We start from the raw sequence: 20,498 nt of genomic DNA on the forward strand, positions 1-20,498 counted from the left end.
CACTTGCCCTTCATGAAACACTCACACCATGCACACAATGTGGCTTTTATATCTATCTATCTATGGGACGCGGGTGGCGCTGTGGGTTAACCAGGGCCTAGGATGTGCCGATCAGAAGGTTGGCGGTTCAAATCCCAGCGACGGGGTGAGCTCCCGTTGCTCAGCCCTGCTCCTGCCAACCTAGCAGTTCAAAAGCATGTCAAAGTGCAAGTAGATAAATAAGTACCGCTCCGGTGGGAAGGTAAACGGCGTTTCCGTGCGCTGCTCTGGTTCGCCAGAAGCGGCTTAGTCATGCTGGCCACATGACCCGGAAGCTGTACGCCGGCTCCCTCGGCCAGTAAAGTGAGATGAGAGCCGCAACCCCAGAGTCATCCACGACTGGACCTAATGGTCAAGGGTTCCTTTACCTTTATCTATCTATCTATCTATCATCTATCTATCATCTATCTAATCTATCTATCCTGGCACTCACCTGTCCCTGCTTTCAAAACTGGCGCATGGCTGGGATCTGGTGAAAGACACATGATGCCTGACCCCATTGTCACTGCGGGGCTCTCATACTCTTCAAAGAAACACGTGTAGGACTCTCCGTCCCGCAGGGCCGGCAAATCCGAAAGAGTGAGGAACACCTGCCAATCAAGAGAACGGACAGATCAATACCTTGCCGTCCTAAGGAAGATTCTCCTCTAATTAGCATTATCTCACCTTCTGAAACTGGAGGAGAATGGGGGGGGGGTCTGTGATGGAAAGAGCAAGGGCATGAAAAAGCAGGTGAGTAGAACACATTAAGTACCGGTTCTCGAGAGCTCGCAACATCTTTCGACTAACTTTTTTAATCTGCAGATTATTATTATTATTTTTTAAAAAAAATCCTCCTCAAAATATGCAAACTTAAAGTATCACACAAACACCAAAGGCTTTGTTTCCAAAGCGCGTTTTCTGGAACTGTGAGGACGACGTACTTTGTTTAATACAAAATAAAAGGAATGCATTGTTCTCCCAGACGCCAGATTCTGCACTTACCTGGGGAACCTCATAAATGCACGAGATGAACATGCTCTTGTACACGAGATGCTATGGTGCATCAGCCACATAGGCTCCCAGACTATTTTTTTCAAATAACTTTTTTATTCAAAATTAAAACAAAACATATTATCCAGAAACATATCATCCTTATTCCCCCCCCCATTTTTCCTCCCTCCCCTCCCTCCCCCCACAGAACCCACCCACCCCCATCCCCCGACTTCCCTCAGTTCCAGTCTTTGATCTCTCTAAAAATGCTGTTTTCTGCATGTTACACAGTTGTATAGATCCTCAAACGATTTAGCTGATTATTATCAATAAAAAGTTTGTGACTGTTTATTCAAAATATTTATTAAACAGCTATTGCACACATGGTGGCAGTGAAAAGCACAAACAACTTCCCAAACTCCCCCCCCCCTTCACAAATGACTTCACAGCCTTCAAAAATGGGGGCACGGCGGGGCTAGGGCGTAGAGAGACATTTTACTCATCATAATAGCTCACGTTTTTCTGTTCTTCTCTGCTGATGTTGGCCGGGCTCAGAGACTGGACGGAAAGACATTGCTGGCTGGACTCAAAGCCCCACAGCCACTGCTCACTCACTTTAAACCTGGAGCACTCAGAGCGACGGCTGCACCTGCAGAGATACGTATACAGGAAAACAGAACGGAGACCTTAGACTGCCCTAAAAGGGAGAAGACCTTTTTTCTCTCCAGTCAAGCGCTCATCCATAAGCAAACAGACAGAGAAGATTACCTGGCACAAAAGTGGATGCGTCCAGAATGTGAGGCAAGGTTCTCCCCGCCCAGAAAGCACACAGCTGTTATGAATTTGCTGAGCATGATCCAAATGACGTCCGCATAATGCTAAGCCATGGTTTGCCTGGCCTAGGCGTAGCTTGCTTGAACGTCTGAGCCCCGTCTAGAAGACTAGCTATGGTTTGGTTCCTTTATTATTATTTTTGGAGAAGATTACTTAAATGTTAGATAAGTATACAGTCGTATCTTGGTTCTCGAACGCCTTCGTACTCGTACATTTTGGCTCCCGAACGCTGAAAGTAAGTGTTCCAGTTTCCAAACATTTTTCAGAAGCTGAATGTCCGACGCGGCTTCCGCTTGAGTGCAGGAAGCTCCTGCAGCCAATCGGAAGCTGCGCTTTGGTTTTCGAACGTTTCGGAAGTCGAATGGACTTCTGGAAAGGATTACGTTCGAGAACCAAAGTACGACTATATATGGAAACTTAATTGTTACCCTTTATAATTCTACAACAGGCCTTTTCATTTTGTTCAATTAAACTGTTCTTTAAAAACAAAAAAAGCTATGGTTTGGCTCCTGATAACAAACCATGGTGTGATGTCATGGTTTGCTGTTGGCTTGCTTTAACTGTGGTTCGGCCAATGCCCTGTTATATTGCGGCACTGAGTCGTTCCACAAGCACTGCTAGCAAAATGGATGGTGGCCTTAACTGTGGTACACTGTGTGTGTGCGTTGCGAGGATGGTCCATCACAATTGTAAAACCTTGCAACTGCCACGAGTCCCACTAAGCTCTTCTGTTCCGAAACAAGTCACGCAGAACAGTTATCTCCCTCCCCAACTGGCTGGTAGCTCCCCAATCTCCTCTGAGTACAGTCTGGATGGGGTATCTGTGGTTCTCCAGAAGTTGTTGGACTCCAACTCCCATCAGCCCCAGCAAGCATGTCCAGTGGCCAGGGCTGATGGGAACAGTAGGCCAACAACATCTTGAGGGCCACAGGTTCCCCATCCCTGGCCTAAGGTGTTTGCAGACTGGCAGCTCCCAACACAATTCATTTGTTGTTCCTTCGCCATAAACTGCACACCTATGACTGCTCTGTGGGGGTGACTGCACGCTTTGCGCGGACATTCTTGCAATTTTCTGTCCAAGTTAGCGGGCAAAATGCAGCCCTGTGGCTCGGAAAGGTATAATCCACCCAACTAGCATGTGTTTAAAGAAATAAAAAAATACATTTCGTTCAATCCCAAATGTCAATCTCTGCTCCTCCAGTGCCCTCTCTGCCCCCTGGCCAGTTGGCCCAGCCTCAGCCACCAGCTGGCAGAAATCCGAGCCACCGGCCTGCACTCCCCAGGGTGGCTGCTTCTGCTGTGATCTCCTCCGGGGGACAGGAAACAATTCCCTTCCTTCCCTGCAGATGACGTCATTGTGTCCCCCGCCTCCTTTTTAACCCCTGTGGCCAGCCGAAACAACTCCTCTCTCCTTCGCCCCAAAGGTAAAAAACTAGGGTTTCGGAGGCAGGTTTAGCCAGTTTGAAGCAAACAAGGAAACGTTTAACTCCCCAAACAAGCTTGTCTCTTTGTGCAAGTTGCAGTCCCCTTTCAGCGACTGCGAGCAACTTTTGATGGAGTGATCAGTTTCGAATTAAGAACGTAAGAGGGCCCAGTTGAGTCAGGTCAAAGGCCCATCTAGTTCTATCAGATGAACCCATCTAGTCCAGTATCCTGTTCTCATGAGGACCAACTAGAGAACTGGTTCTCACATCTGTGGGTTTCCAGATGTTGTTGGACTACAACTCCCATCATCCCTGAGCTCTGGCCTTGCTAGCTAGGGGTGATGGGAGTTGTAGTTCAACAACATCTGGGGACCCACAGGTTGAGAAAGGCTGAACTAGAGGCCTGTGTGAAACCCACCAGCAAGGCCTGAGTATAGCACTGTGTTTCAATGAGGCAGAGGCTAGAACATAATAGGAATCACATGTGCTCTCCTGTCTTGGGCCAGACATTTGCTAATGTTACATTTTTTAAAAATACATTGGCTTGTATTGTATTGTATTGTACTGTATGTTGAAAATTCTTAATAAAATTGATTTCCTAACATAATTACTGCATCCGTGAAAGAGCTCTGTTAACATACATACGTGTGTGTGTGTATACACAGTCGTACCTTGGTACTGGAACGCCTTGTGACCCGAATGTTTTTGCTCCCAAACAAAATGTTTTGGCCGCAAACCCGGAAGCAAGTGTTCCGGTTTGTGAACGTTTTTTGGAAGCCAAACGTCCGACGCGACTTCCGATTGAGTGCAAGAAGCTCCTGCAGCCAATCGGAAGCCGTGCCTTGGTTTTTGAACATTTTCGGAAGTCAAATGGACTTCCGGAATGGATTCCGTTCATATATATTACAGTACTGGGGCAATTTAAAGGCAAAGAGGTAGGAAGAGTGGAGAACACATGCTCTGCAGGGGAAAACAGGCTTTCGGGAACAGACTGCTTTTAATTAAAGGGCTGGTGCCATGCTGTTTTTATTGCGATTACTTGCAAGGTTTTCATTGATTTTATCATAGAACTGTAGAGCTGGAAGGGTCCACAAGGGTCATCTAGCCCAACCCCCTGCAATGCAGGGATCTTAACTCGATGTGCGGCTTGAACCCACAACCCTGGGATTATATACAGTGGTAAAAAGGTAAAGGTAAAGGTACCCCTGCCCGTACAGGCCAGTCTTGACAGACTCTGGGGTTGTGCGCTCATCTCACTCAAGAGGCCGGGAGCCAGCGCTGTCCGGAGACACTTCCGGGTCACGTGGCCAGCGTGACATCGCTGCTCTGGCGAGCCAGAGCCGCACACGGAAACGCCGTTTACCTTCCCGCTAGTAAGCGGTCCCTATTTATCTACTTGCACCTGGGGGTGCTTTCAAACTGCTAGGTTGGCAGGCGCTGGGACCGAGCAACGGGAGCGCACCCCGCCGTGGGGATTCGAACCGCCGACCTTTCGATCGGCAAGCCCTAGGCGCTGAGGCTTTTACCCACAGCGCCACCCGCGTCCCATATACAGTGGTACCTCAGGGTAACTACTTAATTTATTACGGAGGTCCGTTCTTAACCTGAAACTGTTCTTAACATGAAGCACCACTTTAGCTAATGGGGCCTCCCGCTGCCGCCGGAGCACGATTTCTGTTCTCATACTGAAGCAAAGTTCTTAACCCGAGGTACTATTTCTGGGTTAGCAGAGTCTGTAACCTGAAGCGTCTGTAACCCGAGGTACCACTGTATGTTTATAGTTTTAATTCTATCCATGTTTTCAGCAGTTCTTATTTTTATCTGTAAATTACCTTGAGTCCTGTTAAGGAAAAAGGGTGGTGGTAATAATAATAATAATAATAATAATAATAATAATAATAATAATAATAGCTAAATCAGCCACGGCCCTCCCCCTCTGCCACTGCACCGGCCCTCTTGGTGCTGCAGGAAGCATCTTGCCTGAAAGCAGACACTGCGTTGTAAAACCGGGTCTTACCTTCCTTGGAGGACGCACCAGCCACAATAGGGGTCCCTCAGAGCCAAGCACGACTCGCAGTCGGGGTACTGGGAACACTCAAATATGGGGATCTTGGTCACCTGAAAAGGCAGAGCCACAGAGCGGCCTGTCAACTGGCATCCGCAGATTGGGGAGTCTGCCCATAGAAGCCTCTTTGTTGCAGCTGTGTAAATCTCTGGGGCTGTCCATCCTCCCCACTGCTGGTGCTCCCATAGCAGAGAAGACAACAGGTTGGGACTGAGTCAGGGAGGCTTCCCAAACCCTCCCTGATTTGTGTGTGGAAGGGGTAAGTACATGAGCTCTCAAGCTGGCATACAGATTTCCCTATTTTTTTACAAAAAGGAGAAACCCCCCCAAAGGGGAGGGGAGCAGCCCCCCCTTCTTCGTGTTAATACAACAAGGCTTTGGATTTGGAAGTTCATACACAACCACTAAACCCCACCAGCACCACTGCCTTGTTAAGAAACACAACACCTTTTTAGTCGCTCAGTGTTTCCATCTCATTGTTTTCCCCGATAAAACTGAGATACAAGAAAGTACATCAAGAACCAAGGAAGAGAGCCACACTCTTTGAAGGGGAAAAAATCAGAACATTATTCCAGCGCTAACAGCATTAAATAGAAGCAGCCTTCCATAAATCGTCATGTGTTCCAGGGGAGCAGTTTTTAAAATTATTTTTTGCTACCCAAACATTGCAGCTCTGCTTGTCGCCATCTAACATTAAAACCATTGTCCGGTACAATATATTAGAAAGGTTCCCGTGCGCAAAGTTTTAGAATGACAGAAAAGCAAAAACATTACAGGGCCGTATTGCGTCTTGGTACTTAATTGTTCCAAAACTTAACCAATAAAGCCCAACATTCGAAGAACTTACCTGGTGGTTGTTCCCATCTTAGGCCGTATGCTAATTTTGTCATTATTACGATACCCCATTATTTTTCTTTATCCCATTAAAGAAAAAAACCCACACCATTCTTAGCAATGTTGGAACATTACTTTTTGTTTCCCTTTCATTTTGCGAAACATTTTCTTTTGCTGCGGTAAGGAAAAGTGGCCAACGCTTTTATTTCTGGAACTGAATGCTTTAAAAATAACTCAGAAGCAGCATTTCAGGTTTCATCGGTAATAAATAACCTGAAATTTCATTTACTGCATTTCTGGTTTTAATTATGTGGAACATACGCCCCTCCAAGGCTGCCTTCCTCTGCTGGCAAAATTACCAAAGGAGTTAACAGACGACAAGCCTGGAAGGGATGATTATGCTGCCTCTGGGGTTGGAGATGGAGGGGAGCGGGCAGCTCTGGCTTGGAACGGCCAAGGGAGCCTCTCAAGGTTTGAAATTCCCAATCGACTTGGACAGGGCACAGTCACGTGAGTGGGAACCTGGTGGAAGGCGCATAAAGAATAAGACAGTGATAAATGACACGCGGCTGGGGGAGATGCATAAGATAGCCTGGGCTGCAGAGCAACCAGCCTAGCCTCTTTGTCTTAACGGACACTTCACATCTGCTGGGTTTTTCTTTTCCCCGCTGCGCTGTCTGCTTTTTGTCAGGAAGCCCTTCTTATTTGTCCAAAGCACTTTTACGATTAGAAAGATGCGGTTGAGTGAAACACACACGAAGGGAAGGAACTGAGATGCTTTGATATGGTGGCACGCAAATGTACAACACGGTGCCCTCTAAGTGTTGCCGGACTACAACTCCTATCATCCCACGCTGGCTGGGGCTGATGGGAGTCATAGTCGGGCAACATCCTGAGGGCACCACGTCGCCTATCCCTGCGCTGCAGGATGCAACGTTTGGAATGTTGCTGCTTACGCCGGCCCCCTCTAACCTGGTGCTGATGGGAGTTGTAGTCCAAAACATCTGGAGAGCACTCAGCAGCATAGCTGTCAACCGTCCCTTATTTGGCGGGAAACTCCCTTATCCCAGCGCCGTGTCCTGCTGCTGTCCCTTACTGATGATATCCCTTAAATTTCCCGGGTTTCATTCTCGCCCGGCTCGGGAGGGAAGCAGCGGATTGGGGTCCTCCGCTGTGAGAGAGAGCGCGCGCTAGTGCCGTCGTCCTGGCGCAAGGAGTTCCATCGGCCCTTCCCCGCCCGAGAGGGGGGGGGGGAGGGAGAGAGACTCTCGCCCACGCCGCCTGGAGGCGGTAGTGGTGGCTGAGGAGGCGGTCTGAGGGAGGAGGAAGAGGAGGGGATGGGGAGGGACGCAGAAGGGCGCCACCACAACCGCCTCATGCCAGATTGACAGCATCTGTCAATCCTACCAATGTATGTAACTCTTTACAACAGCAAAATCCCTTATTTTGGCTGCTGGTCCCTTATTTTCAAATCTGTAAGTTGACAGCTATGTTCAGCAGGTTGGGAAAGGCTGGCCTATACCCCGCTCTGTGAGTCACCTTGAGATTGTATGATGAAGGACGGTATATATAAATCCAATTAATTTATAAATAATAAAGTAATAAATAAAAACACACCCATCTTATGGGCCTGATTGGGCTTAAGTATTGCTACTGACCTTGCACCCTCGGGATACAATAGGGTAGGCCTCAAACAAGGTAAAATAAATTAAATGAAAGCACGCTTAGGAACCGGGTCCCCTTCTCAAGCCTCATAACCATCTTACAACTGTTAATGAATGAATGAAGGCCTTTCTCTTCCATTACTCAACGGCTTTCAGATGTTCATGATCCCTCTGGGATATTAGCATGACTGCCGGAGCTTTTGTTATCTATAAATAGATATGGATTTTCATCCTCCTCTACGCTGCGAGTTCAAAGGAGGTCACAACATTCTAAGAGTGTCAGAAGGGTCTCCCCAATTATTCTCTGTGGGATGCAGGGAGAGAAATCCATCAAACGTGCTTGAAAGCCCAACAAGAACCGCTGCGGTATCGTGAGGATCTCAGCAATTCCAAGTTGTTCTGCATGACTGTATTATTTTGGCAGGATGCTTTTTTTGACCATCAGATTTTTTACCCGGTCTCTCAAGGAATCCGTTTGGAGATTGATTGATTGACTGATTTGTTTGTTTGTTTGTTTATATTATCAGGTTTCCAGGTGAAAGAATACATTTGTTGGAGGAATAATACAGTGGTACCTCGAGATGCGAACGGGATCCATTCTGGAGCCCAGTTCGCATCCTGAACGCAACATAAGCCACGACGGCACGTCTGCACATGCGCGGGTCACATTTTGCCACTTCCGTGCATGCCGTCATTTTGAATGTCTGCGCATGCGCAAGCAGCGAAACCCGGAAGTAACGCACTCCGTTACTTCCGGGTTGCCGCGGAGCGCAGCTTGAACGTGCTCAACCCGAAGCACATTCAACCCGAGGTATGACTGTACATTGAAAATGGGAGGAAATTGCCCTGACTTGTTGAAATTATTTTTTGGGGGGGGGATTGCCTAGAGGCCAACAGCCACGGGTGTCTAATAGGCTGCCTATCAGCTGTTCCCTCACCGGCAATCGCTGAGCTTTGGGGGGGGCCAGAGTTGCGCTTTTTTGGGTGGGTGGGGGGAAGCGGTGAAGCTTTTTTACAAATTTCTTTTAGCACTTTTCGCCTTTCCCACATGGCCTCCGTATTCTGCTTGCCTCCTCCCACTCTGCCTGCCCTACAGCTGGGAGGGAGGCTGTAGGCAGTCCGTTTTTGCTGTGTGGGCCTTTGCGCGGCTCCATTTGTGCGCGGGCAGCGCAATGTTACACAGGAGGAACGCGGCGATTGAAGTAATACCCCCCGTGCCTTTAACACCAGCGAAACATTGCGCCTTGTGCTCCTCCTGTGTAACATTGTGCAGCCTGCGCAAAAATGGAGCTGTGCGAAGACGCCGCGCCACCCCCATTGTTCTGCCCAGATGCTGAGGTCCAGCGCCGAGGGCCTGCTGTTCCCTCATTGTGAGAAGCAAAGCTACAGGGAACCAGGCAGAGGGCCTTCTCGGTAGTGGCGCCCACCCTGTTGAACGCCCTCCCATCAGATGTCAAAGAGATAAACAACTACCTGACATTTAGAAGACATCTGAAGGCAGCCCTGTTCAGGGAAGTTTTTAATGTGTGACATTTTAATGTATTTTTAATCTTTGTTGGAAGCCGCCCAGAGTGGCTGGGGAAACCCAGCCAGATGGGCGGGATACAAATAAATTATTATTATTATTATTATTATTATTATTATTATTATTATTATTATTATTACAAGGCCACGTGTGAAAGGCCCAGAGGGGAGAGACATCTACGATCATTGCGGCCAACTAGAACGGCAGCGCCTTTCCCGCAGGGCATTCTCAGCATCAGAAAAATTTGAGGATTTTAAAAGTATATGTGTCCGCCTCTTGGTTCAGGAAGAGAAAATCACCAAACCCCCCACCCGCAGGTGTTCTGTGCCTTGTCCAAAATGGCTGACAGCAGCCATACACAGCAGGGACTTTCACTTGCTCTCACCATAGACTGAGTCATGACATACAGGTGCTTCTTGGGCAGGTCGAAGAGGAGGTCTCCACTCACGGCACTGTTCGGCTGGATCACTAGAGAAGCATACAGGTTGGCGTCTCCCATTGGTCCCAAGTACACCTGCAAGGCGGTAAATGAAAACGGGGAAAGGTATCAAATTCAAGGGGAGGGAGAGAAGGACGCCATTGTTGCCAGCCTAAGACTCTTTCAGTAATACAGTGGTACCTCGGGTTAAGAACTTAATTCGTTCTGGAGGTCTGTTCTTAACCTGAAGAACCACTTTAGCTAATGGGGCCTCCCGCTGCCGCCGGAGCACGATTTCTGTTCTCATCCTGAAGCAAAGTTCTTAATCCGAGGTAATATTTCTGGGTTAGCGGAGTCTGTATCCTGAAGCGTCTGTAACCTGAGGTAATAGGTAAATCTATTCATCGCGCTCAGTGAGCAGAAACCTTCATTTATTGTGTCCAGAATAAACCAGGCAAACTGAGTGCCTTTGCTGTCTCTTAAGGCCTTTCTGCATTGCAAGCCAAACCAAGGACCAAACGCCATTTTTACTTCTAAGCAAAGACCACAAGCTCCCAAAACACAGTATTTTCTCCATGAAGTATTGGGATGAGGGAGAGAGAAAGCTTGACATCTTGCGCGGGGGGAAATGACTGCTGTTTGCCTCCTCCTAATGCTCTAAAGCATTAGGAAGAGAAGACTCCCTGGAAAAGACCCTGATGTTGGGAAAGATGGAGGGCACAAGGAGAAGGGGACGACAGAGGACGAGATGGGTGGATAGTGTTCTCGAAGCTACCAGCATGAGTTTGACCAAACTGCGGGAGGCAGTGGAAGACAGGAGTGCCTGGCGTGCTCTGGTCCATGGGGTCACAAAGAGTCGGACACGACTAAACGACTAAACAACAACAATGCTCTAAAAGCATGTTCAAGCAGAAGACGAGAGTGCACAGTTCGCAAAGAAAGGGAATGAAAACAGGGGCGCTTCTAAAGTATCAGGCCATTGCATCAGAGGAGAGAAGGGAAAAGGGAAGAGATTGCCTTGCTAGCGTTCACATTAAATCAGGGTTTCACAAACTTGAGTCTCCAGCTGCCTTTGGGCTGCAACTTCAATCACCCCTAGATAGCAGGACCAGTGTAGTCCAAAAACAGCTAGATGCCCAATTTTGGGAAGCCCTGCATTAAATGAATAAGGCCGAGTGTTCCACAATGGAGTTGGGCAACTATCTCCAAAATATGATGGCAATGCAAATTGAAAAACCCAGGGAAGCAGCTGGTTGGTAGGGAAGTAAGAGGGGACAGGTTATCTCGTTCAGTCACAGACTGGAAGGAACACTGCCTTGAAAGTTAGCAGCTCCTGGTTGTGGCAACTGCCACAAAAGCAAGACAAGGAGCCACCACTCAGCAAAAGTGCAAAAGGCGGCAATTGCTTCTGGCGGGAGCTGGGGCACATCGTGGGGACAGCTGCCACCTGCGCTGACTTTGGAAGAAGGCCACTAGGTGGCACTGAGGCCCAACAGTTGACAGGGGAAAGTTGTGAGCGACCAACATTGCCTTTTTTGAAGGGCAGCTCCCAAATGTCCATTGGGTTGATAGGTCAGGCTAGGTGGGAAAAGGGGAAGAGACTGGTAGAGTGCTGATTTAAGACATGGGTCGGCAAACTAAGGCCCAGGGGCTGGATCCGGCTCAATTGCCTTCTAAATCCGGCCCATGGACAGTCAGGGAATCAGCGTGTTTTTACATGAGTAGAAAGTGTCCTTTTATTTAAAATGCATCTCTGGGTTATTTGTGGAGTCTGCCTGGTATTTTTACATGAGTAGAATGTGTGCTTTTATTTAAAATGCATCTCTGGGTTATTTGTGGGGCATAGGAATTTGGTCATTCCCAGCCCCCCCCCAAAATATAGTCCGGTCCCCCACAAGGTCTGAGGGACAGGGGACCGGCCCCCTGCTGAAAAAGTTTGCTGACCCCTGGTTTAAGAGAAGGGCAAGCCAGGACTCGCACCAGCCCCAGACAGCCAGAGGTCAGGAGTGACGGTGATGGTTTGCTTTATTTCTCAGTTGCTTTTCTTACAACTCAAAGCAGCTTAAATTAGAAACTTTGGGAAAAAACAATAAACATCTAAAGGCTAAAGAAAAAGGCAGGGCTAGGTGTCCCATCCCACAAAAAAGAGGATACCAAAGCCTTCAAATTAAGGACTGAAATCTGTTAATATGGGGATTAACTTCCCGCCACAGTGGTACCTATTTATCTACTTTCACTGGTGTGCTTTCGAACTGCTAGGTTGGCAGGAGCTGGGACAGAGCAATGGAAGCTCACTCCGTCGCGGGGATTCGAACAGCCGACCTTCCGGATTGGCAAGCCCAAGAGGCTCAGTGGTTTAGACCACAGCAACACTTGCATCCCTATATAAAACCTGAGTCTGCTTCCCTCCTGCTAGGATCCATCCAATCAACTATATAAAAGAACCAAATAATATTCCCACATACTGGTGCGCTTTTCACAATTTGCAAAGGTTGCAAAATTCAGCTCCCCTCCGCCCCGATCCAATTTGCAGCGCATCTGAGCACACACAGCCCTGCCTGTACCGGCACGCACACATTACGTAATAAACACTTTTCCTGATCTGCGGATCAATCTTTGTTGAGACAAGATATGCGATGCAAACCTCACCTTGCTTGTTTCAAGCACACACCACACGACTCCGCTTAATAATAATGGGACACCCAGCATTAGTGACGGCCCCATGAGGCACCACCCTCCTTCCCAAGCCAGGCCCACCTCGCTCCTACCTTGTGCAGGCAGCCTTTGCTGTCTCCCAGAAAGATGACAGTGTGCCCATCTTCAATGCTGACGGCCACGGCGGTCAGGCGGGCGTCCGGCTTTTCCAAGATGGGCTCTGCTTCAAGTGGTACGCGGCTGGCCATTGGACTGGGGGTGTGGTCTGAGCCACAAGGGTAGGCATCCAAAGTATCCTTTTTTGGGAAGAGGGGGAGAAAGAAGAAGATGAGAATAAAGCTATTCCAAGCCAGCCAACATTTGGGAGATAGGTTGCAATAATCTGATATAAACCACAAATACGTAAAGTGTTGGAACAGCAGGACTTGGGAACAGCGGAGGATCTGCTGGGGTCTACTGGCAGATCGACTGAAGATTTGCAATAGAATATGCACAACTTGCAAGGGACACGGGTGGCGCTGTGAGTTAAACCACAGAGCCTAGGACTTGCCGATCAGAAGGTCAGAGGTTCGAATCCCCGCGACGGGGTGAGCTCCTGTTGCTCGGTCCCTGCTCCTGACCACCTAGCAGTTTGAAAGCACGTCAAAGTGCAAGCAGATAAATAGGTACCGCTCCGGCGGGAGTTAAACGGTGTTTCCGTGTGAAGTTCGGGTTCGCCAGAAGCGGCTTAGTCAGGCTGGCCACATGACCCGGAAGCTGTACACCGGCTCCCTTGGCCAATAAAGCGAGATGAGCGCCACAACCCCAGAGTTGGCCACAACTGGACCTAATGGTCAGGGGTCCCTTTACTTTTACCTATGCACAACTTGCAGACTTAACACATAGAATAGGAGAATAAGAAGAACCTACGTTTAGAGAAGATTGGAAAATGTTGATTGAATACGTATGGGAAATAATTGTGTACTGCTGAAAACGCTGGCAGCATTAAGATAAATTCAACACTGTAAACAAGTTTTGATGAATGCAATAATGGAATACCGAATGGCATAGTTTTTGTAAAATATGCAGAATGAACCATGGAAAGAGAAGCGATGTAAAATGAGTATTTTAAATTGTAAAACAGAAAATTGAAAAGAGAGAGAGAGATTTGCACTAGATCAGCAAACATTAGAATCCCAATGGTTTAACAAGAGTGATAACAAAAAGCCCTAGCACAATTCCTGGTGTGAAGTAATTCAGGTGTAGTTTTGTCCTTTCATATTCAGCCCAGGTGAGTATAGGGTTGGTAAGGTTAAGTGGCTCCAACCCAGGAGGGTCACTGCTCTGGTTGTTTGACCGTGGAGCTCCAGTAAAAAAAAAGGAAAACCGATCCCACGAGCCCAGAATCTGCCATTATTGAATATGGTGCTAGGAAAACAGGACTTTATGAAACTCAGAAAGGTGGCGAAACAATTTGCATGGTGGAACATAAGAACATAGGAAGAGGGCAGCCGGATCATGTCAATGGCCCCTCTAGTCCAGCATCCTCTTCTCACCGTGGCCAACCAGATGCAGGAACCGAGTGGAAGAGCACTGTATCCTCTTGCCGTTTCTGGGAACATTACTGCAACCACGGAGGCAGAGCATAGCCCTTGTGGCAATAGCCATTGATAGCCTGCTACCCTTCACAAATTTGCCTAATCCTCTTTTAAAGCCACCCATCCAAGTTGATGGCCAAGACTGGCTCCTGTGGGAGTGAGTTCCATAGTTTAACCACACGCTGCATAAATAAATACTTTATTTTGTCCGTCCTGAATCTTCTAACATTCAGCTTCACCGGGTGTCCACGAGCTCTAGTGTTCTAAGAAAGGAGAAACATTTTTCTCCATCCACTCTCGCCAGGCACATTTCCTCCTTGCATGCACACACATGCTCTCACCACCCCATTATTGATGGTGTCAGAATTCAAACCCAGACCAGTTCCTAAATGTAGAGCTGGCTTTCCCAACCTGGTACCCTCCAGATGTTTGTGACTACATTTCCCATCATTCCTCATCAGCCCAGTGCTGCTTGCTGAGGCTGATGGGAGTTGACGTCTGGATTGCACTAGGTTTGGGAAGGCTGGTTCTGGGCTTAAGGACTAGCCTGCAGGAAGGAACCAGCCAGTTTGTCATCTCCAAGCTCTGGCCAAGCAAAAGAATGACAAGAAAACAAGCCTGGCCAGCAAAGGAGCCTCTTCTGGGAGCCAATGTGGTGCAGTGGTTAAGAGCGGGAGACTCGTAATCTGGGGAACCGGGTTCGCTTCCCCGCTCCTCCACATGCAGCTGCTGGGTGATCTTAGGCCAGTCACACTTCTCCGAAGTCTCTCAGCCTCACTCACCTCACAGAGTGTTTGTTGTGGGGGAGGAAGGGAAAGGAGAATGTTAGCCGCTTTGAGACTCCTTAGGGTAGTGATAAAGCGGGATATCAAATCCAAACTCCTCCTCCTCCTCTTCTTCTTCTTCTTCTTCGACATCAATAGACTGAAGCAGATACAGTGGTACCTCTGGATGCGAACGGGATCCGTTCTGGAGCCCTGTTCGCATCCTGAAGCGAACGCAAGCCGCATCTGCGGGTCACGATTCGCCGCTTCCGCACGTGACGTCATTTTGAGCGTCTGCGCATGTGCGAGCGGCGAAACCCGGAAGTAATGCACTCCGTTACTTCTGGGTTGCCGCGGAGCGCAACCAGAAAACGCTCAACCCGAAGCGACTTCAACCCGAGGTATGACTGTATTGCAAAGAAAAAGAGAGAGTGATCTTTCCAGTTCAGGTTTTTGTTCCTCGGTCTCCAGGCAACAAGGGGACTCAGTTTGTTGCTGCTGCATTGGGTTTCCTCCTGCAACCTGGCAGAAGCTAATTCTTCTGACGAGAAGCCAGCTTGTACCACAAGGAACCCAACAACATGATGTCAGGAGTACAGTTTGTGCCCAACATTATGTCCTGCTCTGACATATATTCTACCTCTGGGCTTCAAGCACTAAGGCTAATAGGAAGATTCCTAAGACCAGATGGGGCTCTTTGGCAACTAGCTGAGCATTGTAAATTACGACTGGCGGCAGCTCTCTGGGGATCTCAGGCAGAGATCTATCACATCACTTGCTAAGAAAACCTTTAAAAAAGGGCGGCGGGGGGGAGGGAGATGCCAGGAATTGAACCTGCAACCTTCTGCTTGCAAAACTACGAGTCACTGAGCTGCAGTCCCTCCCCCCAACAACTTTACACTGTACTAATATACCCTTTAATGCTAACAATACTATCTGGGGAAACGTTTTGCAACTCCTTCCAACCCAACCCTTGCTGTGCTCTTCTCCCATTCGGCCACCTTTAGAACAGGACACGCCTGCCTAATTGCCAATCATTTGCACATAAGAGAGACCAGTTTTCAAGCCGTGGACCTCCAGATTAAGAACGGGCACATCTGTCAATTTGGACTCTCTCAATCAACTTCTCTTTCCAATCCTAAATTCACTCCTCCACATTTTGCAACAATTTCCCCCCCCCCGAAAAAACAACAGTTTTCTACAAAGAATCCTCATGAAACTTCATCAGCATTTGGGTGCAAATTTCTCCTAATGAACACAATTTTATATGCAGTTTAACACATTTTTTCCTTAATACGATAATTAAAAAACCGCAAACCAATGTAGTATCTTCGTTTTTGTGCACACTTCATTAAGGTATGAATTTTTATGCAAACACTGGTTGGAGAACTGCATTGCAACATTTAAGCAGGTGTGACTTTTGATGTGTGTGTTTCACTTCACTTGGTGCTTGGGGAAATTGCCATGAAAATTATTCATTTTAAGCTCTCCCTCCTGGAGGTGCTGTTTGCTGCAAACACAGAGAATTGGGGAGGGGCAAATAACAGCTGCAGAGACAACATTTTGGCAGAAAGCAGCGCAGGGAGGACAGGGTTAAACTTCTCTCCCCTCCCCAAACACGTATCCACGGCCAGGCCGACCCATCCATGAGGCAGACTGAGGAAGCTGCCTTGGGCAGCGGAATCAAAGGGGTGCTGCCCTGGGTGCCCCCACCACTGCTGGCGAAGTGAGGACAAGCAGTGGCAGCCGTTCCCTGGTTCCAGAAAGATTTTTAAAGCTATGCATGCATTTTCTTTTTCTTTTTAAAAAAAGGATGCTTAAAAGTATCGTACAGGCATCATTAAGGATTCCCTGTCGCCCAAATTACACACACACATCTGTTTGCAGAACCACAACCCTGCACAGTGAGCCAAGCCAAACGATTTCCAGTGGAAGGGACCAAGTTGAACTTTCTGTCTAGTGTCTGGATTTTCTGGCCCTCCCCGCATGTCGAAAATAGACTCAAAAGCGAGCTTGCGGAATTCGCTGGGGAGCCGGTTTCCAGAGCTAACCTGTGCGGGAGGAGAGGCTCGCTTGTAAAGCGAGCACAGAATTAGCATTATATGCCTCAGAAGAATGCAAGCAGAACGGGCCACTGTGAGAAACCAGCCAAGCTCAAACTGCCTCCGGTCCGGAGAGGTATGTGTATGGGGAAACCAACAAGCATTTCATTTTGGGAACTGGCACAACAAAACGTGAGCAGCCCGATACGAGCTTTTTAATGGCAAGCCCCTTCCCAGGACTGAATGGCCAAGGTTGACGTTCACATGCCACAGGATAAACACACCATTAAACAAGTTCTGTGTCCGACACATGCCACCTTTGCGTTCTAAACTATGCAGCTGAAGCCACAGAACGCAGAGCCAGAAAACTCTGGAGATTCGTGGTTCGCCCTCCAGTCCCAGAGGCCTTCTTCCCCTCCTTGCTCGGCTATTTATTTTGATATTAAATTCCATTTATAATGGCATTCACCCCCCCACCCCTCCTCCCAGTCTGGCATGTTGCACATTTAAGCTGTTTGCAAAAAAATGAGGAGTTTGTGCTTCTGCTAAGGAAGGTCTAAGGGTCACAGAGAAGGAAAAGCTAAGAAAAAGGGGTGTTTGGATTATCTGCTGGTTTGTCTCTTTTTTTTCCAGTTTGAGAGGAGGGAACTGGGAAATGACAGTTCACGTAGGCAACTTGGAGGTCTGAATATGCTTTAAATGGGACCAACTGTGTTGCTACTACAAACCGGCTTTGAATTTGTCTGTGGGGCCAGGAAAATGAGTAAAATTAAAAAGCTGAAGAAGATCCCAGCCAACAGGTTGCATAGGACAAATCGGGACTTTGGCCTGAGCTAAACGGACGGGGTAGACTTTCAGGAACATTTCCATGTTCTTCAAAAGGCGCCTGTTTTATATGGCTCTTGTGAGGACGCTGAAAGTCATGGAAACATTAGTACAGTGGTACCTCAGGTTACATACCCTTCGGGTTACATACACTTCAGGTTACATACGCTTCAGGTTACATACGCTTCAGGTTACATACGCTTCAGGTTACAGACTCCGCTAACCCAGAAATAGTACCTCAGGTTAATAACTTCGCTTCAGGATGAGAACAGAAATCGCGCGGTGGTGATCAGCGAGATCAAAGTTTCATCGAGGATTGGAAAAAATTAACAGATTATTGGGAAAGTATAAGTGATAACGAAATAACGTTAGTGGCATTTAAAGAAGCTCTGTAATAGATTAAGAAATATTGCAAAAAAGCAGAATATAAGATGGGGGTAAGCATAAAGGTAATATTGAAATTGGGAAATGTGTATTAAAAAATTAGAATTCGAATGATTATCAGAGAAGCTGAAGAAAGTCAAAAAATTGGAAATGTATTACAATTTGTTAATGTGAAATGATTGTATGGAAAAACTAATAAAATATTTTTTTAAAAAAAAAAAAAGAGAGAACAGAAATCGCGCGGTGGCAGCAGCGGGAGGCCCCATTAGCTAAAGTGGTGCTTCAGGTTAAGAACAATTTCAGGTTAAGAATGGACCTCCAGAACGAATTAAGTTCTTAACCCAAGGTACCACTGTACTTCTTCACACGGCGTATATTTGAATTGTGGAATTCACTCCCACAAGGAGCAGGGATGGCCACCAACTTGGACGGCATTAAAGGAGGATTAGACAAAAATCCTTGGAGGATCAGGCTGTATCAGTGGCTACTAACCCTCGTGGATCTGTTCTGCCTCCACTGTCAGAGGCCATAATGGTTCTGAATACCAGTTGCCGGAAACCTCAGGACCGGAAAGCGCTGCTGTTCCCTGGCCTTTTTTACAGGCTGCCCATAGGCATCTGGTTGGCTGCTCTGAGGATGGGAGGCTGCACCCGATGGACCAGGAGGCTCCTCTTCTGCGTTTACGCTCATTCTGAAGATGGTTTGGAAGCTGCCGCTGGTTCTGAATAAGGCTGCTCGACTGTCACAAGCATACAGTGGTACCTCAGGTTAAGTACTTAATTCGTTCCGGAGGTCCGTACTTAACCTGAAACTGTTCTTAACCTGAGGTACCACTTTAGCTAATGGGGCCTCCTGCTGCTGCCGCGCTACCGGAGCATGATTTCTGTTCTCACCCTGAAGCAAAGTTCTTAACCCGAGGTACTATTTCTGGGTTAGCGGAGTCTGTAACCTGAAGTGTATGTAACCCGAGGTACCACTGTATTGCACTTCTGCATTCTCTCTCTTTTGGGGTCCGATTCAATAAGGCTGCTGCCTTATTTAGGAGGTTTGGTATAGGGCATCTTCCTAAGCTCCTGCAAAAGCTTATTAACACCGCCCCAAACCCTGAGAAAACAAGCCATGCTGAAAAGCTCCTCACTTTTACAGGGCTGCCATTCAGGACAAACTTCCCGTTTTATTTCCCCCCAGTAGATGATCTACAAGTCTCCCATAAAAATACATTCTGTGCCTCCTTTGCAATGGAAACCACAAAGTACAGACAGAGGCTTTCTCTCTCCAGTTGCTCTCCAGACAGAGCTGGCCCAGGATTTTGTAGTTCTTGTTACCAATCTTCCTATGCAAATTAGAACTTCCCCGGGGGTTTTTTTTTGGGAGGGGGGTCCTTACAGCAATGCCCAAGGTCAACAGGTATGCTATCTCTCTAAGTATTTTTTTACTTCCTTCCCTTTACAAGGGTGCCTATCGATGCCTCTGGGCAGCGGAAAAGAGATTACAAGGCTCTTGAAAACAAGGGCTATAAGGCTTGCCAGCTTTCGAATTGGCCCCTGGAGCCGGGCTTTTAACGCCTCTTTGATCTGAAGCAATTAGCAGGTGACTGGGCTTATCTCGGTGCCCTTATCTCTGTCCCTTTCACCAGGTGTTGGCTGGTAACTCTGCATTCCAAAGCTGCTGTCTGAGTCACAAGAGCAGCTCCACAACAACCAAGAGAGGCTTGTGTCCCCTTAAAGAGTAAGAGCCACAAATAGATTGGTTAAGTTTTTAATGTGCCAGAGGAGTCATGAGTGTGGGTGTTGTGCTGAAACAGACACAGCGCCAGGCTCCTGTGTCCCCGTCCCCCCTCCACAGGCCCCATCAATTGACAACCCCAGGGGACAACTATTATAAGACAAACTTCTAAGCAGTCCTATCGCCTTCCAAAGCAACTAGGGTACAGTGGTACCTCAGGTTAAGTGCTTAATTCGTTCCAGAGGTCCGTTTTTAACCTGAAACTGTTCTTAACCTGAAGCATCACTTTAGCTAATGGGGCCTCCCGCTGCCGCCGCGTTGCTGCTGCGAGATTTCTGTTCTCATCCTGAAGCAAAGTTCTGAACCCGAGGTACTATTTCTGGGTTAGCGGAGTCTGTAACCCAAAGCGTCTGCAACCTGAAGCGTATGTAACCTGAGGTACCACTGTACTCTATTCCAAACTTAAAAATGGAAAGCGTAATGCTGGTGGTCAACAAAAGAGGTTTAAAGAATGTCTCAAGGCAAATTTTTAAAAATGTAGTGTAAACACCAACAATTGGGAAACACTTGCCTGCGAGCACACCAGTTGGAGAACAGCCTTTACCAAAGGTGTCACGGGCTTTGAAGACACTCGAACTCAGGACGCAAGGGAGAAACGTGCAAAGAGGAAGGCACGCTTGGCAAATCCACACCGTGATCAACTCCCGCCCGGAAACCAATGTCCCCACTGTGGAAGGACGTGTGGATCCAG

The 20,498-nt window shown here is 47.8% G+C and overlaps 1 protein-coding gene across 1 annotated transcript in view; it reads right to left on the reverse strand.

The window, feature by feature from the left end:
- PLXNB1 (plexin B1) overlaps positions 1 to 20,498 on the reverse strand; it is a 138,279-nt gene that overhangs the window by 52,144 nt on the left and 65,637 nt on the right. The window contains exons 5-9 of the mRNA XM_053378522.1: positions 12,544 to 12,726; positions 9,743 to 9,871; positions 5,287 to 5,387; positions 1,528 to 1,660; positions 473 to 629 (exon numbers count right to left, since the gene is read on the reverse strand). Of these exons, the coding sequence (XP_053234497.1) occupies positions 473 to 629; positions 1,528 to 1,660; positions 5,287 to 5,387; positions 9,743 to 9,871; positions 12,544 to 12,726 (703 nt within the window). The remainder of the gene's footprint in view (positions 1 to 472; positions 630 to 1,527; positions 1,661 to 5,286; positions 5,388 to 9,742; positions 9,872 to 12,543; positions 12,727 to 20,498) is intronic.

The sequence above is a fragment of the Podarcis raffonei genome, chromosome 2 (assembly GCF_027172205.1).
Source record: "Podarcis raffonei isolate rPodRaf1 chromosome 2, rPodRaf1.pri, whole genome shotgun sequence".
Taxonomy (NCBI): Eukaryota; Metazoa; Chordata; class Lepidosauria; order Squamata; family Lacertidae; genus Podarcis; species Podarcis raffonei.